Source organism: Microtus oregoni, unplaced genomic scaffold, assembly GCF_018167655.1.
Source record: "Microtus oregoni isolate MIOR12 unplaced genomic scaffold, Mior012 000015F_ref0000493, whole genome shotgun sequence".
Lineage (NCBI taxonomy): Eukaryota > Metazoa > Chordata > Mammalia > Rodentia > Cricetidae > Microtus > Microtus oregoni.
Genome location: NW_024543074.1, coordinates 22153657 through 22179725, shown reverse-complemented (window position 1 = coordinate 22179725; position 26069 = coordinate 22153657). Strand labels below are relative to the sequence as shown.

The window sequence follows — 26069 nt, the reverse complement described above, 5'->3', positions numbered from 1 at the left end:
TTCCCCAGATAAGTGTTGAGGGTGGCGGCCTGGGGAGATGATGGCCTACGTGGGAAGGGTTGGGCCCAGGGCCCAGCACTTGCCCACAGATGATGGGACGAACAAGCCTGCTTAGTGGAGGAGAGGCAGGAGGCACTTGCTTTGGTGATCCCTGTCTTTTTCTCTATCTAAGCCCATTGCCCAGAGGAGCAGGTGTGGGACTGCAGAGGAAACCAGAGGCTGGTCCAAGTCCCTGTGGACTCTGCCAGGCTGGGCCGGGCCAGAGGCAAGATGCTGCTGGGGTGATTCTCTGGGGAGAAGGGAATTGAAAAAGAGAGGCATCTCCAAGGAGGATGGAGAGGGAGGGAGGTTGTCGTTGTCTCTCTCTCTCTCTCTCTCTCTCTCTCTCTCTCTCTCTCTCTCTCGCACGCACACACACACACACACACACACACACAGCTTCCCCGCCTCAGCCTCGTCTCACTCATTAGAGAGGCGAGAAGAGCATTCTTCCTCTCTCTGCCCTCCCGACTTTCTCTTGCTTCTCCGCCCATCTGTGCAGTCAGCAGCTCCAGCAAAGTTGGCCTCAAACTTGAACGGAGCTGAAGCCTCTAGCTTCCTGGGAGCTTCTCACAGCAGCAGCAGGAGCAGCAGCAGCAGCAGCATCAGACTCCAGTTGTGAACCCTGCTGATCTTGAGACGCTCATCTGAGTCTTCCAGCACCCAGCTGGGCCCCAGCTCCCCACAATACACATCCACTCTTGTCCTAGAGGTTTGAAATCGGAGCTGGGGAATGGTGTGCTGAGGACCCTCTGGAGCACGCTGTCCCTGTTCCTACCTGCACCTGAAGAAACCCAAGGCCCAAGCAAACATGGCCAACCCGGTGCAGCCTCCTTTTCAAGACCCAGGCTCCACCTCGCCCCTGGAGCTACCTGAGATGGAGAAGCTTCTCACCAAAGTGGAGAACAAGGATGACAAAGCCCTGAATCTGTCCAAGTCCCTGTCAGGGGCTCTGGACCTGGAGCAGAATGGCCACAGCCTGCCCTTCAAGGTCATCTCTGAGGGGCACCGCCAGCACTCCCTCCCTGGCTCCCCTTCCCGGGCCAGCTCTCGACGTGCATCCTCTGTTGCCACCACCTCCTATGCCCAGGATCAAGAAGCCCCCAAAGATTACCTGATCCTTGCCATTGCCTCTTGCTTCTGCCCAGTCTGGCCCCTCAACCTCATTCCCCTCATCTTTTCTATCATGGTAAGTCCTGTGCTTTTGTTCAGGGCATGGGTTTGGGTTTGCCCCAGCGTGGCAGCCATGTCTTCAGGGAAGGGACTTAAAGTGCAGAGAAGAATGGGATGTTGGGACCTTGGTGGGAAACTCTCATCTCCCAATTTCCCTTCTAGAGGGACATAAAGCTCAGTTCTGTGTGCTCGTTCTTCATGTCTGCCTCCGGGTATCACTGGTAGACTGCTTTCTGATCCTTCTGGCAGAAGACTCAGGGGTACATCTGGATGAAATTCTGCAGAAGAGAGGGCCAGCCAAATTGGGGGGGAGTCCTTGTTTGTTCCTTTTTCCTCCCTCCCTCCCTCCCTCTTTCTTTCTTTCTTTCTTTCTTTCTTTCTTTCTTTCTTTCTTTCTTTCTTCCTGGTGTAGGCAGGGCTGTTCGAGAACTCTATCAAAAGAGAATGCAGGCAGAAGAGGGCCAAGGGCTCTGACTGCCCCAGGAGAGGCAAGCCACCTGGGCCACCAGGGCATTATTCCAGCCTGTTTCCAAGAGCCACAGTGGCCTTGCTGTACTGGGAGCCCTGGGGCCTGACTTCCCTTGGGGCACATGGGGAGGGTATGGGTTGTCAGGGTGCTGGGGGTTGGAGCATAATGGAGTTCTTGAGGTTCTGGATCTCTCTCCTGATTTCCCAGATTTCACAGCGGGCTTTTGCTGGAGGTCTGGGCACAAGTAAAAGGGCATGGCCAGCCTTGCCAAGGAGGGTCATGTGAACTAGTCTTCACTTCTGCAGGATTCTGAATATTTTGTCTTAGATTGTCTTCAAGCCAAGTCCCTGGGAAGGGCGGCTACTTACAGATCTCACAGAGACTTTCATAATGAGGTTAGGGGCAGGGGGAGAAAACAGGCAGGTTAGAGCCAGAAGCCTGGGTGGGGTGACACTGTCTCCTCTAGAGAGACACTACTGCTGAGTCATTGGTTACCAAGCCACTAGGAACTGTGGTCACTCCTACCGTACTTCTTCAGATGTCTCTGTCCACCCCATTAGGTTCCCATAGGATCCAGAGCCACCTGACAAGCCATGGGGGCAGTGGCAGCATCTCAAGAGACAGGGTTAGGCAGAGTCCTGGGCAGAGCCCACTAAACTTCCTGCTGCCCTCAGGGACCACGCCAGGCTCCAGGGTGTAGCTAATGGCTCTGGGTAGAGCCAACTTCTTGGTTACAGGAAAAGGTCCCAGGAAGGGAGACGAGGGACAGATTCTAGAAGTATCTTCTGAGAATTGGGTGCAGGGTGAGTTGTCCTTACCCAAAAGAAGCCAGGGTTGAAGACCCATGAGACCACTGGACCTATCTCTGGCACTTCTTTCTCTTTTGAGAAGCCAGAGAAGCTTCTAAACAGATCCTTACGACATACTGTAACAAGTGCCCAGCTAGCTAGACACAAACACAAGGGAATTAAGTCATCTTGGGCAAGTTGCTCAACTTCCCATCAGTTTATCCATCTGCAAAGTGGGCAAAAGCATAATGCATTAAAGAGCAGGGAGAGCTGAGATGGGTCCTTACAAAGTGCTTAGGAACAGAGCCCCGCCCAACCTAAGTGTGTTCTGCGGTCACAGAGACTAAGTGTCACAGGGAGTCTCACCTTCTGGGGGATTGGAAGCCACTGTGGGCTTTATTTATTTTTTGGATTTTTGAGACATGGTCTTGCAGTATAGCCCAGGCTAGCCTCAAACTCATGCCAGCTCTCCTAATTTACTCTCCCAAGTGCTAAGGTGACAAGAGAGGGCCACTGCACCCTTTGTTTGCTAATGGGGTTTCCAAAATAGCTTTATTAATGTATTCATATATCTCATAACTCACCCACCTAAAGTGCATGGTGTAATGGGCTCCTTCCCCCTCCCCACTCTATCTCATATGTAGCCCCGGACAGCCTGGAACTTGCTGTATGAACTCAGAGATATGCTTGCCTCTGCCTCTCAGATAAAAAACAAAAACTAGCCAGGTGTGATGGTGCACACCTCTAAAGGAAGCAGAGGCCGGAGGATCCCTGTGAGTTCAAGCCCAGCCAGGATTACGTAGTGAAACCCTGTCTTAACAAACAAACAAAATAACACAAAACCACACATGTATATACATACACGGATGAAATGCCATGTACTGTTCCAATATATGCACTGTGTAATATTTAAATTAGGTTAAACATAGATATCTGCTCAGTCATTGATCATTTCCTTACTGTAGAAACTTTCAAAATACTTTCTTCTAGTTTTTAAAAGAAAAGTATAAACTGGGCAGTGGTGTCACACACCTTTAATACAGTAGTTGGGAGGCAGAGGTAGATGGATCTCTGAGTTCGAGGCCAGCCTGGTCTACAAAGTGAGTTCCAGGATTGTCAAGGCTACACAGAGAAATCCTGTCTTGAAAACAAAAACAAAAACAACTAACCAAACAAAAAATTTGTAGTGCATTGGGCTGGGGAGTAAGCTTAATGTGTAAAGTGCTTTCCTTGCAAGGTAAGGACCTGAGTTCAAACCCGTAATTCACATAAAAAAAAAAAAGCTGGACATTACACATCTGTGATCCCAGTGCTGGGGACGTGGAAATGGGTGGATCCCTTGGGATTGGAGCCAGCCCAGGCTACTTGGCAAACTTCAAGCAGGGAGAGACCTTGTCTCAAGAAGCAAGATGGCTGGGGATGTAACCCGGTGGTAGAGCACTTGCTTAGTTTGCTCAAGGCCTTATATTCAATCCCCAACATGCGCGCACACACACACACAAACACACACATACAAAAATGGAATTGTATAACATGTGGCCCTTTGTAACTGACTGCTTTCACACACACAGCCTTCATATGTCATCTGTGGGGCAGCATACACATCAGTGTGGCCAGATTTCCATCAATGTCTGGGGGAGGGGATAAGAGAGACTGAAGGGTGCAGCTGAGCATGGCATTCAGTGGGCCTGATGGTGCAGGCCTATAGCCAAACTGCTAAGGAGGCCAAGGCAGGAGGATTGTAGGGTCACAGAGTAAGTTCAAGGCGAGCTTGAATGACTTGTGAATACCCTGTCTCAAAATTTCCAGTTTTCTGAAGGGCTGGGCTATTGTTCAGTGATAGAACAGTGCCCTGCACGCGCCAGGTGCTGGGTTTGATCCCCAGCAACAACAGCAGCAGGAAGAGTGGTAGAGGTCTGAGTTCTGCACCAGGCTCACGAGATTTGGCTTCACCGATCTTTCATTTATTTGATTCGTTACTGACTTATTAATTTATCTTGAAGGGCAGTGGCTTGTTTTGAAGGAACTTAGTAGTACAGGAAACCTCCTTCACATAGGTGACTGCGCCTGTCTTAGGGAGCAGAGTAGATGGCGAAGGTAAGTGGTTGCTGTTTGGCACTGCAGGAGGGGACTAGAGTGTGCTGGGTGCTGTTGCAAGGCAGGGACTCACTCTTGGAATTTAAGGCTCTGAAGAGCCCCTGGGGAGTTTTAGATTGAAGCACAATGTGGTCAGTTCATATTGTAAAACCAACTCCAAAGTGCATTGTGGGAAATGGGTTACTGGAAGGGGATCCCATGTACAGGAAGGGATGGGGATGTCTGAGTTCTGGATGGATTAAGAACACAAAGGTGTGTGTGTGTGTGTGTGTGTGTGTGTGTGTAGCATGTGCTCAGCCTCCAACTCAGGGATGTTGACGCGTATTCTCAAAGCTAGCTGGGAATGTCCATATTCACAGAGTAAAGCTACACACGGGCCACAGGCCTGTCATCCTAGCACCCAGGGTGTCAAGGCCAGAGGACTGTCATGAGTTCAAGGTCAGTCTTGGCTACAGAGTGAGTTCTATTAACTAGCCTGGGCTACAAAACAAGATCCTGTCTCAAAAATCAAACCCAACCCAAACCAACCAAATTAAGAACAACAGAAAGCACTGAAGGAGTAGACAGAAAAGGGGTTCGAGAAGGAGACTCTAGAAGATGCAAACAAGGCTAGAGGGAAGGGGGGATGAAGGGCAGAGTCTAAAGGGGCCAGGAGGGGCCAAGGCCCTGGAGAGGTTAGGGTCAAGGAGAGTGGTTTGTCTGTTGGGCTGGCCATTCCTAGATTCTGGGTGTCTGGGTGGAGAGGCATAGATGAAGGGAGGGGTGTGCAGGGTCCCTGGAGAGGAAAGACCTTGAAGGGGAAATACTGAGAGGAAAGGGAGCTCCCAGGGAGTGGAAGGCAGCGTCTCCATTTGCTGAGCAAAAAAGGCCTCGTGGCACAGGGGATGGGATGTGACCAGGGACAAAGAGATAATGGCTCTGCTAAAGCTAGAGACTGTGGGTGGGGACTGCCATCAGCTTCCGCGGTGGTGTGACTTGCTCCAGCATGAGGTGTCGGTTTGTAGACACTGGGCTCTGAGTGGCAGAAGAGCCACTTGACCAGGGCCAGATGGCACAGCAGATGTGGGCAGGAGTGGTTGACATGTCACGCAGAAGAACTGGGCTGGACAAGCAGCAGCTGATGACCCAGGGTGAGAAGGGGCTTAGAGAAGGGCAGGTCCCTCCAGCGTAACAGGCTAAGGGAAAAGCTGGTGGTCCAGATTTCAGAGGAGTGATGGCAAGGGGTGGGATGCAGTTGTGAAGATGAATGTTCAAGGGAAGCATCAGGACCAGGGATGAGGAAATTGAAGGATGAAGTTACTAAAATCCATGGATGCTTACTAAGTGTTAGGCACAGCTCCAAATGGTTTAGATGTATTATCTCATTCAGCCCTGACTGTGCTCCTGTGAGGCCTGGGTGCTAATATTATTCTCATGGCACAGACGAAAAACAAACAAACAAACAAAGAAAAAGGAAAAAACCCAACCCTGAAATGCAGAGACAAGAAGGTAGGAAGTGGGAAGCCTAGGGTTGGAATCCAGTCTGGCTGTCTTGAATGAGAGCACCTGTTCCTCCCAACCACACCTCTTGCCTTCTTGGGTGCACCTGCAGCTACTTCTGTCTTCAAAACCAGTCTATCTTCTGGGCCATTTCTACGCCCCAGGGATCAAAGGGTCAGACAATCACTCAGGGTTCCATACTATGTCTGTCCTGGCAGCAGCAGGTAACAAGTCCCAGGAGGCAGTGGAGAAGATACTAGAATTCCCTGTAGACGCAGGTCCAAGCTCTTGGCCTCAGCACTGGCAGCCTCTCAGAGCAGGCTGCTGCCTGCAGAAGGATTCTATGGATGACCTATGGTCACATAGCTGGTAGAGGCCCATCAGCTGGAAACTGAATCTATTGTTCTCTCGTAGTCCCACCCCATATCTGGGTCTGAGGACACTTCCAGGAAAGCCATCCCATCTGCTGGGTGTAGGGAAGGGCCACACCCCTCCCACCCATCTTCCTTCTCCTAGTCATCCACCCGCTCCATTAAGCCCATCAGAGGAAGACAAACAGCTCTGACAGGGCCCACTGTGGCCAGGGAGGTGGGGTCAGTGACTTTGTCTGAAGAGCAGTGGTTACAGATGTCCAGCCCCTACTCTAGTATGTTCTGCAACCTCCATGATTTGACAAGTAGGGTTGTATCGTTCTGCCCGTATACTGCGGGACGGTTCGCGAGTTGGACAAGGGGCTGGAGATTGAAACACACACACACACACACACACACACACACACACACACACGCCATCCTTGAAACAAGGATGCCCAAGAATGCCCATTTTATTGTGTTCCAGGGTAGCTTATATAGGACTCTGGCCACGCCCTAGCTCTCGGGATTTTTCAGCTGCAAGCCCACCAGAAACCACTCCCCTGCCATTAGGAACTCATGAGGGTCTTGTGCCCAGAGCAGCTGCAAGCATAGGAAAACAAGCTGTTTACTCCGGCAGGCAAGGAGTCGCAGAAAATTCAGGGTCTGAGGGCCTGCTCTCTCCAACATAGGACAGACTGAGAAAAGGCCACATTCTTGTAGCAAGGCTTCCTGTCAGCAGAATAAGACCCCAGGCAAAGGGCCTTCTATGAGCAACACTGATAAAACAAGGCAATAGCTGGGCACAGGGCACTTGCTGGTTTATCCCAGCTCTTGGGACAGGAGGATAGGAGTTCGAGGTCAACACCAGCTACACAGCAACCTGTTGGCCAGTCTGGGCTACATGAGACCTTGTCTCAGAGAATTAATAAATATTATTTTTAAAGTGGACACAGTAGAAACACCCATCTCGCAGGGCTGTTGGGAGGACTGAATGAGCTAACCTGCACCCGCAGCACCTACACAAAACCCGCACACAGTAGACGTTTAATGCAGGGGACCAATCGGTCCCTGTTCTTACTGACACTAAATGGAACTGCAAGGCCAGGGAAAGGAAAAAACCCTTGTGAATGGTCATTTCTGACTCTTTCCAGTTGAAGATGATCAGGTCCCACATTGCATTACTGCCTCTGGGGAGGTACCCCCATCTGCAGTCGTGGTGGCCACAGGATGGCCACTTATTTGTGGGTTCTTCCTATAACGCATTACAGTGCTTCACGGGTCCGGAGTGACATCTTCCTCAGGCTTCCCCTGCCAGAGACAGAATCTCATGTAACCCAGCCTGGCTTTGTACACTCCATGGAGCCTGAGGACAACTTTGTGTGTGTGTGTGTGTGTGTGTGTGTGTGTGAGAGAGAGAGAGAGAGAGAGAGAGAGAGAGAGAGAGAGAGAGAGAAGTTCACTATGTGGTCTTGGGTAACCTGGAACTTACTACTAGACCAAGCTGCCTTTGAACTCACAGATAACTGCCTCCCGGAGTCCCAGGTGCTTAGATTGAAAGGCATGAACCAACATGGCCAGCTTGACCCAAACTCTTGACCCTCCTGCCCCTCCTCACAAACTCTGGGATTAGAGGTGTGTATTGCTCTGCCTCATTTATGTGGTGCTGGGAGCAGAGCCCAGGGCTCCCTGCGTGCTAGGTAAGCACTTATGCGTCGCTGCTCTCATAGGCATGCTCCAGAGCCAGTTGAGTAGTGTGTTGTGGGAGCAGCACGTTTTGTCATGCTTAGGTCTGTTCATTTGTGCATCCATCTACTTAGAGGGCAAATGTGCCTAGCCCCATCCAGGGATATGTGCTGGTGTCTCCCAGGCCCAAAAGCACACGCATAGCTGGGCTTTGGGGACTTGTGCCTCTGGGCATAAGTGAAAGACAAAGCGGGGTGGGGTGGGTGGGAACCTTTCCTCTTCTCACCTCTCCCATTCAGGCCGCCACACTAGTCTCTCTCCATGGTCCTGAACCATGACTGCACGCACAGCTGTTTCTCTGTGAGGTTGTGACTTGACCCCTGGCAAAGCCTGTTGTCACTCCTGTGCCCTCCCTGCGCAAAAGGTTTACAGCATGGAGCCCTGGGAACTTCCCCAAGGCCACGTCAGAGTTCCTCCCTCTCCTCTCTTGCTCTGCAGTGCTGGGGACTGAATCCACTGCCCTGGGTATGCTGAGCTAGTGATTCACCACTGAACACGTTTAACATTTTATTTTGAGACAGGGTCGGTCTGTGAGTTGTCCAGGCTGGCCTTTAATATTCCACCTTCCTTGCTTTAACTCTTGAGTTGCTGGGATTACAGGTGTGTGCCACCATGCTCGGCAGACAGTCCTGAAATTATTAACCTTGAACTTCCTGGAAATCCCCCCCACGACGCCAGTCCCTCTCTCTTCTAATATTGCTTAATCATTGATGTCATGGATTCCGTGGCCTGGGCTAGCCATCCAGGCAGCTGGAGGTGACATGGATTCAGGACTATGTCTCAAACTGAGACAAACTCATGGTGCCCAGGCATCTCAATTCCAGTTCTCCATCAGTCCAGCGGGAGACCCCCACATCATCTCAGTCTCTTCTCACTCTGTATGTGACCTCCAGCTTCTTCACTTCTCCAGGCTGGGCTCTGGGCCAGGTCATTACTCACTTCAGGTCTTTGAATCTGCCCCCATCTGCCTAGCCCAGCTGCCATGCTGTGATCAGACTTCTATTCCCCAGATGCAAGTCTGGGTTTGTCCACATTTAAAGTCCTTCATTAGAACAAGGCCAGCTGTGGTGGCACACACCTTTAATCCCAGCATTCGGGAGGCAGAGGCAAGTGGATCTCTCCAGGACAGCCAGGGCTAACAGAGAAACCCTGTCTCAAATAAACAACAACAAAATAAACCCATTTATTGGTCTCCAGGGCCAAATCCAACCTCTGTTACACAGCTGTCAAAGCACCTCCTGCTTCTCCTCTCTCTCCTCCTCTTCTTTGCCCTCCTCTTCCATGGGATCTCATTATTTAGCTCAGGCTACCCTCAAATTGGCTGTGTAACCCAGGTTAGCCTCAAGCTCAGTCTTCCTGACTCGGCCCTCCCAGAGTGCTAGGATTATAGGCAGATGTCACCAAACTCTATGCAGCTCTTCCTGATGTGGCCTTTCTCTGGTGATGGCATCTCTCACCATGCACACACAGCGCTCTACACCCTGGCTCCATCCCCACCTCATAAGTGGATTCAGAGAATGAAATACCCTGAAGGGAGGCATAGACTCAGTATAGAGTATGACACAGGTAAGCACCAGAGAGTGGAGGAGTTTGTTTTTACACTCCAGACGTGGAAGAATCTTGGCATGCTTCATGGAAGAGGGTGTTACCCTTGAATGGTGAGAGGATTTGGCTACACAGGATCAGAGGAAGCAGAAGACTGGAAAGAAATAAAGGTGTCTCAGGGAGCATAGAGTGACCTTCTAGAGCTTGTGGAAGAGAGTGGTAAGGGCTTAAAGTTGACTGGAATTGGGAATTTTTCTATGGATAATGTGAAGCCTATGAGATCCGTGTCGATGGGACCAGCTCAGCCACCATTGTGTGTGGTGTATGTGCGCATGCATATCCGTGTGCAGGCGTATGTACATGTGGGAGCCAGGTTGTGTGTGTGGTGTATGTATGCATTTGCAACTGTGTGCAGGTGTATGTGCATGTGGAAGCGAGTGTGTGTGTGTGTGTGTGTGTGAGCATGAGCATTCGTGTGCAGGTGTATGTGCATGTGGAAGCGAGTGTGTGTGTGTGTGTGTGGTGTATGTGAGCATGCACATTTGTGTGCAGGTCTATGTACATGTGGAAGCCAGAGGAGAACTTGTGGTGTCTTCCTCTATTGTTGGCTTACTGCCTTTCGACAGAGTGTCTCACAGAACCAGAAGCCATTGTTCTGTCTACACTGGCTGGCACGTGAGCTTGGGATCTGCCTCTTCATCTCCTCTCCCAATGCTGGGCTGACGGGCATGCAACTAATAACTTTAAAAATTATTATTTTACATGTATAGTATTTTGCCTGTGTGTATATGTGTGAAACATTCATGCATAACCCTCAGAGGCCAGAAGATAGCGTCAGACCCCATGGAACTGTTACAGAAAGTTACGAGCTGCCATGTGGGTGTTGGGAATTAAACCTGGATCCTCTGGAGAAGGAACCAGTGCTATTACCCACTGAGCCATCTCCCTAACCTCTGAACTGTGTGTGTGTGTGTGTGTGTGTGTGTGGTGTATACATGGACATGTGGAGTCCAGAGGTCAAATTTTGGTGTCTTCCTTAGTTACTTTCCACCTTACTGTTCTTTTTTGGAGTTAGCAATTTAAATTTTATTTATTTATTTATTTATTTATTTATTTATTTATTTTGGTTTTTCGAGACAGGGTTTCTCTGTAGCTTTGGAGCCTGTCCTGGAACTAGCTCTTGTAGACCAGGCTGGCCTCGAACTCACAAAGATCCACCTGCCTCTGCCTCCCGAGTGCTGGGATTAAAGGCGTGCGCCACCACCGCCCGGCCTTAGCAATTTAAATTTTAAACTAAGTTTTACCAACTTTTCATTATCTCAACAGAGCTAAATGAACACATTTGTTTGTCTGTTTTTTGAGACAGGGTTTCTCTGTGCAACAGTCCGAGCTGTCCTGGAACTCACTTTGCAGATCAGGCTGGCCTTGACTCACTGAGATTCGCCTGCCTCTGCCTTGGGGAGCTGGGATTAATGGCATGCACCACCACCGCCTGGCTAAATGGACACATTTTAGTAGGAGTTTGAATCACTTTTTATTTTTTAATTGTCCATTTTCTAAGTGTTGATGTACACACACACACACACACACAAACACACATGTTTAAGTTTTAAACTCCAGATTCCATATTAAACCTTGTGCAGAGGCTAGAGGGACAGCCTGGTGGCTAAGAGTACCTGCTGCTCTTCCGGAGGACGCAGCACCCACACCCAGCAGTTCACAACTGCCAGTAACTCGAGCAGCAGGGGTCTATTGCCCTCTTCTGGCTTCCACAGGCACTCACACATGTGACATACTCTCACACAGATACACACACACACCGACTAAAGAAATCTGACCCTTCTGCTCAGGCATACCAACATGCCCGGTCCTGTGCACGGCTGCTGTGGGCCTGGCAAAGCAAGTGTTTTATGAACTGAATCATCTCTCCAGCCTTTTAAAAGTTATTATCATTCTTGAGACAGGACATCACTATGACACGCAGGCTAAGCTTTAACTGGTGATTCTCCTGGCTCAGCTTCCTGAGCGCTAGGATGATGAGCATACACTGCCACCCCATGCTCTCTCCACCTCCATTCTAGTCCTCACTGACAGCAGAGGGGCCTTTCGGATGTGAGTTTCCAGTCATTCCATCCCTGCCCTTCCTCTACCAGTTCCAGCTGCTTCTTGAACCAAGATACATTTTGGGGGACTTCTGGAAGTTACTGGAAGACACCAGTAACTAACAAAGACACCCTTCCCACCCTCTAGTCTCGTATCCCTACTCTGTCAGCTCTAGGCAACCTGGCCTTTTTCTGGCACCTTCTACTTTGCTCAGGCAGTGACTTGGTGCACATCTGCCCTATGGGCCACTTGTCTTCCTTTATAGAAAGCGTCTATGCAATTCCCACCCATCCTTCACATCAACATTGAAGCCCTTCCTCCCAGAAGTCCTTGTTTATCCTCTTTCATAAACTCTCATATGTCATGTGTGCCTCCTCTTTAACACTTTCTGTGCTTGCAAGTTCACGTGTGTGTGTGTGTGTGTGTGTGTGTGTGTGTGTTTAAGGGCTGAAAATACAGCTCAGTAGTAGAGTGCTTGTGGAGCACAGGCAAAGCCCTGGGTTTAAGCCTTAGCATTACAAACTCCAAAACAAATTCACCTCATGCCTGGACTTGCTGGATTAATAGAAGGAAAAATAGAAAGGGGCTGAGAGACAGAGGTCACACGTTCAGTCTCAACGCTGATGGAGAGGGACCTGGACCAGTGTCCTGCCTGGATGAACCCTGTGCTTTCAAGTATAAAGTACTGAGAAGAAGTCTTCAGTTTGTCTGTGGCCCTGAAAGCAGTTACAACCAGGTTTACTCTCTGTGCCTGGGCAGCCTAGAATTTTGGGCAAGGACATGGAGCCCAGGAGGGACAGAGAGACTCTAGGGTAAGGACCCCAAAGACCTGGAGCCAGCCCTGGCTGGCGGATAGCCTTGGGCCATTAGAGAAGGGGCCCAGGATCCCCCTTGCAAATGTTTGGATATACCTCCTACCAAAGCAGCCAGGGCTAATCCAGGGACCTCCTGTCCTTATGGTCCCCACTCCACCCACATTCACCAATTTCACCAGATTCACCGGGCCCCAGAGAGTTGACACTCACTACCAAGAGAGCCCCAGAGTTACCCAGCTTGTCTTTTCTTGTGGGTTCACAAAGGTGGGCTGTGTTTTGCCAGGTCACCATCATGAAAGGAACCAGGAGAGAGGCCAGTGTCTTTGCTTGGTTTTGTGGCAAGGAGGGGTCATGGAAGAGGGATATCAGGCAGGCTGAGAGTAGAGACAATCACTGGGCTGCCTTCCAGTCCCCACGTGGCTGTGAAATTGTGCTTGGGAGGGGTCCACAGGGTTTCTGGCTTATCTGTTCCTGCAGGCTGGCCTGGACTTGTCCACCCTCTCCGGTCCTTGATCGCCACTGTACTGCCTGTCACTGCCACACTGCCCCCGCCCTTCATTACCCTGAGAAAAAACACCTGGTATTGCTTGGTTCTTTGTCCAGCAGTCCTCTGGGAGGGAGGTCTGCACAAGAAGCCCAGGTCTTGTGTCCTGGAGGAGCGTCCTGCACTGTGGGTGGCAGGAGGGGTGGGGTGTATCTGGAAGTTCACAAGTCCACTGTATGGCTTCCATCTCCCCGTGACTGAGGGACAAGCTTCCTGAGGTTTCTCTGCCCTCTCTCCACAGTCTCGAAGTAGCGTGCAGCAGGGGGACATGGATGGGGCACGGAGGCTGGGGCGCCTGGCACGGCTGCTCAGCATCACCTTCATCATCCTGGGCATCGTTATCATCATTGTGGCTGTCACTGTCAACTTCACAGGTGAGGCACAGGGGCATGGAGCAATCAGAGCCCGGGGATGGGGCAGTGGTGAGGGTGTAGCCGTATCCTTCCACTTCAGTCAAGACCATTTAGGTGAAGTGGGTTTTCTGACTCATCCTAAGCTTGAACTTATGAATCAATGGGAAAAAGTGTAGAATGGGCACCGGCCTAGGAATCAGAGGCCACAAATTCCAGTCTCAACTTTGATGGCCTGGGACCTGGGCCAGTGCCACATTTGACCGAACCTTGCATTTCCAAGTATAAGGTACCGAGAGGAGGGCTCCACCATGGAGGAGCATCACTCTGGATAACAGGTGTGATGGCTTTGGAGACTGATGAATAGGCCTTCTTGCTGCACAGTCAGGGCAGACCGGAAACAAGTGGCATATTCGGAAGAAGGCAGAAGGCAGTGCTGTTAGTACCCGAAGGTGGCCCAGGGCACTTGTCCCAGGTGGACACTGTCAGCCACAGCTTTGGGAGTGTGGAGGCCATTCACCTCAGAGCTGTCCCAAGCATGGGACACTCTGGGACACTTCTGTTCCAGAAATCAATCTAAGCCTCTCCCATAAAGACCCTGCCGTTCAAAATGTGCTCCACGGGCCGGGCGGTGGTGGCGCACGCCTTTAATCCCAGCACTCGGGAGGCAGAGGCAGGCGGATCTCTGTGAGTTCGAGACCAGCCTGGTCTACAAGAGCTAGTTCCAGGACAGGCTCCAAAACCACAGAGAAACCCTGTCTCGAAAAACCACAAAAAAAAAAAAAAAAAAAAAAAAAAAAAAAAAATGTGCTCCACGGTCCTGCTGCAGGGGCATCACCTGGGGCTGTTTTAGACTCTCAGACTCCACCCTGCACCCCCTGAATGGCAAACCTGCACTTTTGACTCTTTCTTCCTCTCTGCGGTGGTGCTGAGGATGGAGCTCAGGGTGCCACTCACGAGCTAACCACCAGCCAAGAATCTACATCCTAATAAGATTTCCAACTCAGGTACCAGTGTGGGAGGTGCTGACCTAGAGTGGGAAGTGCTCAAAGCCTGGGGCCCAGTGTAGGGTCATGGGAAGTCTTGTCTACTCAGGAGAAGCCTTGACTGCACTCAGAGTTCAGACCCTCCACTCACTTCCAGTGTCAATGAAGCTTCCTGTTTCCTAAGCTCTGAGCCTCCGCTTTCTCCACTAGTGTGGAGTTTGACGGGTCAGGAATGTGAGTAGCAGGAACCAGCAGCCTGGGGCACCGGGTTCCATATCCCTTACCGTGTCCCAGTCGACTTGTTCTGCTGCTTGTCATTGTGGCTGGAACAGGTTTTGAGCTCAGTTTGGTACAGGAAGTTTGTAGCTTTCATAAAGACATTTCAGGATGGGCTTCCCTAGTGTGGTGTGAAGCTGCATCTAGACACTCGGGGGGAAGTGACAGGAGTCTGTCTCATGCTCTTGTGCAGCTTCCAGTGTGTTGGCCTCATTTCTAGGCAGGCTCTCTCCTTATGATGGCAGGTGACAACCACCAGGGATAACAGTGTTCTGGGAGAGGCAAACATGCAAAGCAGTCCAGTAATTAGGCAGCGAATTTTTGTTTTGTTTTTTGAGACAAGATTTCTCTGTAGCTTTGGATCCTGTCCTGGAACTAGCTCTTGTAGACCAGGTTGGCCTCAGAGAGATCCGCCTGCCTCTGCCTCCCAAGTGCTGGGATTAAAGGCATGTGCCACCACTGCTTGGCATAACGATTTTTTTAAGTGATGTGTAGGGCATTGTGGCAGGTGTCTATAATCCTAGAATTTGGGAGGTGGATGTTGGAGGATCAGGAGTTTAAGGCCAGAGGGTTTAGGAGCAGTCCTAGGTTATATGAGATGCTACCTAAAGACTGGGTGTGGTAGTTTGTGTCTTTAATTTCAGGACTTGGGAGGCAGAGGCGAGTGGCCTGATGCAAGCTCCAGACTATCCAAGGCTACTTGGTGAAACCCTGTCTTTAAAAAAAAAAATGAAGGGGGCTGGAGATATGGCTCAGTGGTTAAGAGCATTGCCTGCTCTTCCAGAGGTCCTGAGTTCAATTCCCGGCAACCACATGGTGGCTCACAACCATCTGTAATGAGGTCTGGTGCCCTCTTCTGGCCAGCAGACATACACAGAGACAAAATATTGTATGCATAATAAATAAATAAATAAATAAATATTTAAAAAAATGAAATAAAATAAATAGATAAATTGTCTCTAACTACAGAATCAAGGTCCCAGGGTTGATTTTAATTGGTCCGGTTAGTGTCACATGACCACTCTCTAACCAATCACCAAAGCCACAAAATCTCATTGGTGGGAGTTCTTGCATAAGAGCCCCAAACCAAAGATGTCTCTGACCCTGTACCTCATCCTGGCTACCATTTCCCACCAAGAGACAATGCATCATGGGATCATGACTTTAAGTCAAGGCTCTGAAGACCCAGTGTTCCCAGCGTCATTTCACTGTAACCCTTCTTTTCTTTACAGTTCAGAAGTAACCGCAGAGCTGATTCTAGCAGAGGCAGATGCCAGCCGGCTGGAGAGCTCCCAACCCACACGTCCCCACACATTACAGAGGACAGGATGGTGGCTGTCAAGTCCCCACCTGTTCCCAAACTCCAAAAGCACAAACTTAGAGGGAAACCTCTACACCACTCCATTGTCAGCCCGTGGCAGATGGGAAGGAAAATCTGGAATGAAGTTGGCCGGGAACCCAATGAATAATGAGGCTGAATCTCATAAATACATCACTCGCCTTTGGACCTCAGTTCTCAGGCTTGTTTCTCATCCCCACAATTCCTGGGACTTACACGCAGCGTCAACTGCCAGAATGGGAAGAAAACCAGCCTCACAGCCAAGAAAGAAACACCACACACCCTGGGTGTGTGGACACGAGCACAATCTGGGCCGCTGTCTTTTCTATTTTCTTGGTGGGGAGCAAACAGACTCTTTGCATGGTTTGTGCTGAGCATCCACAGTGATCCTAGCCTGAGCCCAAAGGTGGAGCTGTCACTCAGCATGGGCCCTGGATACCCATCGTCAAAGAGGCAAGAGCCATATGGAAACCTTCCACTGAAGCCTGGATAGGGATGGCATGGCGCGCCTGGCGCCCTTACTGAACTTCAGCCTCAATGCTTCTCCACCAAGGACTCAGGTCCGAGAGCATCTTCCAGAACTCTGGTGTCTGTCTCTTACTTCCCATCTGTGCTATAGCTTGGGACACCAACTTGGAAGTCTTAGAACTTGACCTGATCTCGGTCAGCCATAAGGAAGGGACAGAGCCTGAGTTCTCTCTTTGGGGGTCTGGGATTCCATCTTGGTACCCACGCTAGTGACCCAGGGGCTCTCTGTAGGGCACTCGGAGTCCTACACAGAAGAGCTGAGGTGGGCCTGACTGAGGCTGTTAGCCCAGCTCTAAGGCATACTCTGTGCCTGACCATGTGTCCCTGGCCATACCCAGAACAAAGGCCTTCCCTAGAGGTAACTCTGAGACTCCTAACGGACTTCCTGACTCATAGCTTCTCAGGAGTCTTCGCGGCAGTTTGTAATGGAGGGGGCTAGAGAATCTTAGGAAGGCTTGTTAGTTCATGATCCAGACTCCCAGGAGTCTAGAAGGGAAGGCCCAGCTGAAGGTTCAGTCTAGAGAGTGGGGACTGGGACAGGGAGTAAGAGCCCAGCTACAGCCTCTGTCTTAGGACCTAGTGGAACACGGGGAAGGAACTAGACAGAGCCCTCTGACGAATAGCCGCCGCTTTTTGCCTCTGTGCATCTCCAGTTTTCTGCCTGGCAGAGCACACAGGCTGTGCCCATAGGGGCTTCACCTGCTGGCCTTGCTTGCTCTGAGTCCCCACTAACCAATGCCACACCCCACCACCATCTTCACCTCAGATCTGGGAGGTGAGAAATGATCCAGGTTCTCCTGCCCAGCAGCTAGGGATACTGGGGAACAGGTCCAAAGCCACAACCACACTGGTTGGAGATTGAAAGTTCATTTCCTCTGAGCAAATTTAGGACCTTGATACCTCCTCCCCAGGGTTCCCTGCGTGGCTCCCTACAATCTCAGAGATGACCCTGGGCAGAGCAGGTTAGCACAGAGCACTGGCCTCTAGGAGATGCTCTGGGGCTCCCAACAAGGTCAGGGTAGTGGCTGGGAGGGTTGAGGGGTTGGGAGCGTCTCATTAGGCTTGGTGCACCTAAATCAGGTCCCTATTTGGGGAATAAACTTGGGCTTATGTTCCTAAAACAAGGACTGGCTATGCACACTTTATGGAATTTTTGAAGCCAAACTAGAGTTGTCCCCATTTGCTGTGGGAAGTAAGTGGGTCAAGGGAGATGTCTATGGAAACAGCCTGTCACAGGCTCCTGATCCTGAGTGGGCGTCTCCTAAAGTCCCCCCCCCCACACACACACACTGGGAGTCAAGTTTTGGGAAAGGAAAGACACTGTCCAGGGACTGTCCCGAGGGGAGAAGAGGCAGAGGCAGCTTTATCTTCGGCCTCGGCATCGCTGGAGTCCAGCCCACACCCAGCCATTCCTTCCCATCCCCTACTCACAAGTGCACAATAGGTCTGTCATTCACATCCTCACACACGTATTCACACTTTAGCCTGGAACAATTGGGGTCTCTGCATCAGGGAACGGCTTCCATTTGGGCAAGAGAAACCTGAGAGCCTTCCCGTGGTTCCAGAAACACAGCCTAGAGATTCCCGGGTGTTCCCTGGGCAGAAGGGAGCACAGGGCAGGAGGAGAGAGCCATTGGGGTGGAAGAAGACTGAGAGAGGTTCTCTCACAACCCGGTTCCCACGAAGCTGGAAGGGACAGGGGCACGGCTGTCCCAACACTGTCTTGGTTTGGGGCCAGCTGCATGAACACAGTGGCTGAGGGCACTGACCTGGCCTCTCTTGGGCATCCTGGTGAACAGCAAGAACCGGCCCCTCCCCACCACTCACTAGTGACTCTGTATTTCTTGGCATGGAAAGAAATAAAGCTGAACATATGTGTTCCCTGTATGTGTACTGCTGAGGTCGGGGTTCCAAATGGCCAAGCAGTCTACCCAGGCTGTCAATCACTGGGCTGGGCTGTGGGCCTGGGGATCCTGTGGTCATTGGGGTTCCACAAACAATTCATGGCATTCCTGTGGGCAAGTCACCATTCTCTCCAGGCCTTGGCTTTACAGGTGGGCAATGGCTGGTCCCGCCTTCCCTGTCTTGTTCGTGTGTGCACACAGATGTGTGTACATGCAGATGTATGTGCATGCTTGTGGAGGCCAGAGGTCAACCTCCAGGGTTGTCCCTCGGGAGCCATCTAGCTTGTGTTTTGAGACAGAGTCTCTCACTGGGACCTGGGCTTGCTGATTAGGCTAGGATAGCTGGCCAGCCCGCCCCAGGGACCCCCCTGTTTCTACCTCTCAGAAGTGGGGTTGCAAATGTGTAGCACCACATCTGAATTATAATATCTATCTATCTATCTATCTATCTATCTATTTTTGAGATAGGGGTTCTTTGTGTAAAAGCTCTAGCTGGACTTGAACTCACAGAGATCCATCTACCTCTGCCTCCCAAGTACCAGGATTAAAGGCGTGCACCACTACCATCTGGTTTCCCATCTGGATTTTTACGTTGAGTGTTGGGAATAGAACTCAGGTCCGTGTGTTTGCATGGCAAGCACTTTACCAACTGAGCCATCTCCCAAGACCCCTTCTGTCCTTCCTGTTCATGGTCCAAGATCTTGAGCTGGAGAAAGAAGGCAGGAAACCAACTTTTGTTGTGCATGGCAAATCTCATGGCCACCCTGTGGGGTAGCTAGCATCACTATCCCTGCACTCACATGGGTAAACTGAGGCTCAGAAATATTCCGGGTTTTATCTAAAGTCACACCATGCTTGACACACAGAAGATCCTAAAGACGTTTTGGTGAGGTAATTCCATCCTCAGCTTCTTACCAGAAGGAAAAGCCCAATGGAAGGAAGGCAGACAGGGATGGTTTGAGGGGGAGGAGAACTGATTTCTAGCAGCTGTGAGCCACAGGCAGGGGCTGTTTTCTTGGGTGGGGGGAGGGAGCATTGCCAGGGTCACCAGGCTAGACGACCAATGGTTATGGAAGGAAATGCTGTGAGCACAGAAACGGGAGGGGGAGGGAGGGAGAGAGGGTCCTAGGGCTCAGGAGGAGCAGGACAAAGTAGGTCAGGTCACGGTCATAGGTTCAAATCTCAGCGGGCTATTTACTAGTTGGGGCCCCCTGGGGAGGCTCCTAACTTCTCCCAGCCTTATCAGATCTGAAGTGTGAGCATTCAGTGAAATAATCCATGTCAAAATGAGAACATGACCTTCACAATCAATTCAGATCTACCTGTCACCCAAGAGCTGAAGTCAGAGTACACATGGGACAGGACCCATGAGACCGGAGGCTAAGTCCAGCTTTCTCTCATGCCTTAGGAGGAGTGCCCATGCCCATACTTGGGGGCACCAGCATCATCTTAACCGCCTAATGCCTCTGAGAGGGCTCGTTCATATTCCTGAGGTGAAGCAGGACTCAGAGAGGCACAAGGTGCGATGGGAGTGCTAGGCTTGAAGGTGTGTGCCACCACTCCAGGCTGCTGCTGCTGCTTCTTAATGGAAATGAAAGGAGTGTGGGTAACAGGGGCCTCTCTGGGCCTTAAGAAGCCTCTATAAAGATCAACATCTTCAGCCAGGCAGAGGTGGCACACCTTTAATTCTAGTACTTGCGAGGCAGATGAATCTCTGTGAGTTCAAGGCTGGTGCCTGGTCTACAGAGCTAGTTCCAGGACGGCCAAGGATCCACAGGGAACCATCTAGAAAAACCAAAAAAAAAAAAAACCCACAAAAAAAAAAAAAGGAAAGGAAAAAAAGACAACTTCTAAGGTGGGGGTGGTGGCAGCTTCTTCCCCACCCTCCTGAGCTGTGACAGAAGCATCTTAAAACAAAGAACTCCCAGAACAGGGGCCCTGCGACTGGTCCAAAACGTTCAAAGCCTGATCAGGACACATTCACACTTCGGTTGTGGGTCAATGACCACCCAGACTTGCTTCAAACTGATCGACCCTAGATTAGAGGAGGAAGATCCTTCAAAGACTTCAGAAACCAAACCAAAGAAAAACACCAGCCTTCAAGAGGAGGCTGGGCTTCCTGCGTGCCCTCTGCTTCGGAGACCTTTCTCTCTGTGTTGTTGTATGTGTGCGCTTCCTTTCCTTTAATGGGAGCCATTTGCTGGCTGGGGAGCAGGGGAGCCTGCACTCTCTTCCAGGAGGACTGGTCACTTTAAAGCGCTTCACTGCACAGCTCTGTCTATGACTGCCACACTGCTCGCAGCTGCCGCCTTAGGGCTGCATGGCAGCCATCTTCTAAAGAGCATTACCATAAACCCTGAAGGGCCACAGAAAGCAGAAATGCCACTTACATGGGCACCATTATTAGGGCTACAGAGACAAAAGGCAAACATAAGGCAAGAGCCCATACTGTAATGACCAGGCCATGGCCACCTGGAGCCCGAGTGGGGTGTCTGACACAGACATCTGGAGTCTGACCCCAAAGACCCAAGGCATCTTACACAAATGGCCAGTCTCAAGAAGAATGGCTCATGCTGAGAAATTCACCACTCAACAGGACAGCCAGACGGCTGTCATTCCGGGGTGCATGATCGTCCACGGATGAGAATGGGGAATCTCCCCTTTAGCTGCTATGAAAGCACCTACACAGCCTCTCATTGTGATGTCCCCACTCAGGGAAGTGATCCCCTCTTGGAACTCAGCCACTGCCCCCATGCAATATATTTCAATAAACTTTTGGTCCATTGGTGTCCCAGGAAATTCACTGGCCAAGTCGTGTCTTCTCTAGGCTGTTTCAGACAATGGTGAGCACGCTACCCTTCGGCCTGGTTTGTGGTCTGAAAGTGTCTCTAGTAACGCTTGCTTAAGACAATCAAATTTCGGAAATTTAAGAGTGGACGACCGGAAGGAACTTTGGAACCGGCAAGGGGAAACATCTAAAGTCCTCACAAACCCTTGAGTCTTCAAATGACAGACGTGCTGAGGACAGGGGCTGTCCTTGTCTCCCATGGGCTCTGGATTTGAATCCCCTACTTGGAGGTGGTTGGTGTTTGGGGAGGGTTAGGAGATGTGACCTCGATGAGGAAGTGTGTCCCTGGAAGTGGGCTTTGAGAGTTCAAAGGCTCCCACCACTGCTAGTCCCCTCTGTTTCTTGCTGCAGTTCAAGATGTAACTTGATGTTTCCAGTTTCTGTCACTATGCCTGTCCACTGTCATGATTCCTGCCATGACAGACTCTTAGCCCTCTGGAACTGTAAGTCCTAATAAACCCTTCCTTCCCTAAGCTGCTTTGGTCACAGTGGTTTATCACAGCAACACAGGTAACTAACGCAGCATCTGGGCACGAGGCGACGGGTCCCCACCACCCCGAGGAGGCTGGGAGACACAGTGAGAGGTCCATACATATGAGACTCAGGTATAGCGATGTCCCGAGACACAGTCTGAAGGCCCGCACATCCCAGAACCTGCTGCCTGCACCCAGGTGTCTTTCACCCTTCCTCCTCCTCTGACCCCCAGCTCTGCATGCCCAGGAGCCAAGCACACGGGCTTCGTGCTGTGTCTTCCACATACTGGCTGTGTTGAACAGGCTGCCCATCCTGTCTGCAGGCCCTGACACTGACCGGGGCCACCGAGGGCAGTTGGGTTTTAGAGGCCTCAGGTAACACCCCAGAACCGGAGCAGTGCACAGCTCTTTCCCCAGAGCCTTTAGCAGCTGAGTGGGTCAACTGGAATCTGGGCCCTGCCCGGGCTGCTGCCTCCTGCATTATTGATGTGCTGCCTGGCCTCCGGGATGAATAATTCACAGGACAAGGAAACGAGAGGCTCACCAACTGGAGGCATCCCGGCTCTTCCCACTCACCCACGGTTTTGCATTTACTTTCCTTGTCCTAATGGGTCTATCGGAACCTCAGGCTTTTCCTCCCACCTATGGGGGAGGCATGGGAATGGCCTCTTATGCTGGAAATTGGTCTAACTCAGGATGGAGCTGCCAGCAACCCCGACACAGGGAGCCTCACCCCTCTGAGCCTCTGAGCCTCAGGGCCATATCGGAGACTATGCTGTAATGTGGATGAGTGGGGCATCCCCTGCCCTGTAGGTCACAGTTGTGAAGTGTGCTGCCCGTGGTGTTTATAATTAATGCCAGTTCCTGTGTCACCAAGGGCTTGGGAAGGGGGACATGCAGGACAGCTCAGTGCTTCAGCTCGGAGAGTGGGTGCCTCTGAGAGTGGCTAAGGTGGGAATGATTTGGCCCTTACTTTTGTCACCAAGATGTCAACATCCCATTGTCCTTAATACCTGTGGATGGTGCTGAGTTGATCTTCAGCCCCTGTTGTGGAATATTACTTTAACTATGTGAGGGTGTGTTACATTTGTTTCCAATGCCTTTGTTAACGTTGTAAAGATGTGTTACATCTGTTTCACCTTGCCTGCCTAAGGCACCTGATTGGTCTAATAAAAAGCTGAACAGCCAATAACTAGACAGGAGAAAGGATAGTCAGGGCTGGCAGGCAGACAGAATAAATAGGAAGAGAAATTTAGGTTCAAGAAGAACAAGAGAAAAGAGAAGGAGGAGAGAATGAGGGAGAAAGACAGGGACACGCCCAGGGCCAGAAGCCGGGCAGTCGCCAGTCAGACCTGGAGAAGTCGTGAAAGTAAGACGTACAAAAGGAAAGAAAGGTAAACGCCTCAAAGAAAAACGTAGATGAAGGAAAACAGGTTAAGTCCTAAGAGCTAGGAAACAGGCCTAAGCTAAGGTAGAGCATCCATAACCAATTGTAAGGCTCTGAGTCATGATTTGGGAGCTGGTTGGTGGCCCAAAAGAAAGCCTGGTAAAGCCCCCACACTGCTGCTCTGCCCTCTCCTGCTCAGAGACAAGTTGAATCCATTAGGAAACATGTTTGGCTGAGCACACACAGCACAGGCCCTCCAAACACTGGTGCACACATGATAGGATTATTCTGTGTTTGCTTAACAAGAAGGCCATGCCCAAGTGTATGGTTTCGGTGGTAGAGAACTTTGCACCAAGCCTCAGGGTTTGATCCCTGCCACTGCAAAAGGAAAGAAGAAAAGGTTCATACACGGGCAGCTCAGGCAGGTCCAAGAAGGAAGAAAGGGGTAAGGTATAAGGGCTATGGCAGCTGAGTGGGTGGCCTTTGAAGAGCTTTATGTTCTCTGACCTGATATGCCATGTTACTAACCCAAGACGTGGGTTGGTAACCGAGAGAAGACTTGCAGAGTGTCTCCTGCGTGACAGCCTGTGCCGAGCTTCCAAACTTACACTCCAGTGTTTGGAGAGAGACAGGTGGACACATATTCACAGTGCATGTGTGTATGCAGGGATTAGGAGGCATCTAGGAACATGTGTTCTGGGGGTCCACCTGCTGATCAGTGACCCGAAGAAGATGCTTAGACCATCCTGGTGTGTGCAAGATGCAGGTGTTCGGTCAGAGCCAGGCTAAAGGTCAGGGTCCAGCGGGGCCAGTGTGGGGGCAGGGCCTTGGCTCATGCCCGTCCAGTGACAGCCTGGGGTAGGTGGCTCCATGACAGGGGTGGGTTGAATGACTATTGACGTGCCGTAATACACATCACTGGAAGAGAAGGACTGTGAGCTCCCCAGCAGCCCTGGCCTATACAAAAGGGCTTTGTCACCCAACAGAACAACTCCCCAAGTTGAGGGAGTGGCCTGAGTGGTGAAAACTTCTCTGAGCTTTAGTGGGCTGAGGGGCCGGAGACTCTCCAAATAGAGAGAATAGTCAGCATTCCTCAGTTCATGGGAAACTGAGCTTTCTTTGAGAGGCATTCCCCCCACCCGACCTATTTTAGATTTGCTATCCCAAGTATTTCTCTATTTTATTTAAAAACTCTTTGTAAACACCCTTTATTTATATATTTGAGACTCCCTTATATGGGTCGGGTTGGCTTTGACCCTAACAGCTTCCTGTTTCAGCTAAGTGCTGGGATCACATCCTTTAAAGTGGCTGAGCTACTATGTGAGCCATACCTGCCCCCCGACTTGCCTTCCCTCACACTGCTAGGTCTTCCCCCATCTGGCTTTGCTCTCCCCAATTGTTTTTCTGTCTATAGCTTAAATACCAAGGGTAAAAACCCCTGCAGGTGCTTCAGGGCATCCCCTGCTGCTCACACCAGAGTTCCATGCTCTTCTGGGCCAGTGATGACATAGGGAGCCCAGTTTCCCAGGGGGCAGTTGATCCCATCACCAGGGCAAGCCAGGAGTCAGGAAGGGGGAAGATGCTCTTGGATGGGGTTGGAAGCCCATGCCAGGCAGCCAGGAGCCTGGCGCTGAGACTGTCTAGACCAGACTGCTGGGGATCCCCTGGGAATGATAGCTGTCATTTTCCTCATGCCTTTGGAGAGTGCCAGGCCACCAGGGTCTCAGTTAGAAGCCTTGTTTTTCCCTGAGTATGCCTGCTGGGGCAAAGGTCAGGCTGGGAGGTTGAGTGGTTGGGGCTGAGTAGCCTTCGCTCCACTCAGGGCATGGGTGCCCTTGGTCCCTAAAGGTTTGCCCCGCCCTCTGCATTTATTTTTTCTGCAAAGAGATTTTCTTCTAAAAATAGTTCAATCTGGTATAAATTCTGGGTTTCTTCAGGAATTTGTAACCAGAATCCCCTTTTGCATAGTTGACTGCCATGTTTCTGGGGAAGAGGAGACCTTGGTGCTCTTGGGTCACTTCTGGGAAAGAAGTCAGCAGGGAACCAATGTCCCCGAGGTCCCTGTCAAGTGGTGCAACCCTCACCCTGGCTCTAAGACAGCTGTCCAGTTCTGTACAGAGGTGGGACTGGGGGTGCAGCTCACATGCTTGCCTCACGCGTGTGAGTTTCAGGGCTCTGTCCCAGCACCTCACAATTAAAACCAAACAAAACCAAAGCAAGTTCCACTCACCGAGCCACTGGCTGTGGTCACGTGGGGTAGGCTTGGCACTGGAGAGATGAGGAAACCAGCCTTTGGGTTTTTTTGCTTTTCAAGACAGTTTCTCAGTGTAGCCCTGGCTGTCCTGAAACTCACTTTGTAAACCAGGTTTGTAGCTCAGAGATCTGCCTGCCTCTGACACTGCAGGGATTAAAGGTGTGTACCACCATGCCCAGCTTTTTATTTTTTAGTACACCCTTTTGAAACCTTTGGGTTTTTATTGCAAATACATCATATCATCAGAAACTTACAGCAAGCCTTTATTCCTACATTACTTTTATAATTCATAATTTAATTTAAGAAATAGGAATGTCTGAGGGAGGAAGACTTAGTCCCCGTGATCCATTAGCTGAGACAATCAATGTGATATCTGAGTGTTTGTCTCCAGGCTTTTAAAAGGGGCTTTGTTTTGCATAGATAGTGAGAGTCACTTTGCAACAGGACTTGGCTAAGTGCACTCTGGCCGCTGGACTTCAAGGAGCTTTTAAGCCGCAGGCCTCTTCTGTCCCTGCAGCTGGCCTCCTTCAGAAGTTCGCTTCCCAGACTGAAAGGCAGGAGGAATCCTGGGAAGTG

At 50.8% G+C, this 26069-nt stretch overlaps 1 protein-coding gene across 1 annotated transcript; it reads left to right on the top strand.

Moving 5' to 3' along the window:
• The first annotated feature begins 850 nt into the window (after nt 1-850).
• On the top strand, nt 851-16017 carry Trarg1 (trafficking regulator of GLUT4 (SLC2A4) 1). Its single transcript, XM_041663903.1, has 3 exons — nt 851-1228; nt 13390-13522; nt 15993-16017. Exons 1-3 carry the CDS (start codon nt 851-853, stop codon nt 16001-16003), a joined length of 522 nt encoding a protein of 173 aa, XP_041519837.1. The 3' UTR covers nt 16004-16017.
• The last annotated feature ends 10052 nt before the right edge of the window (nt 16018-26069 follow it).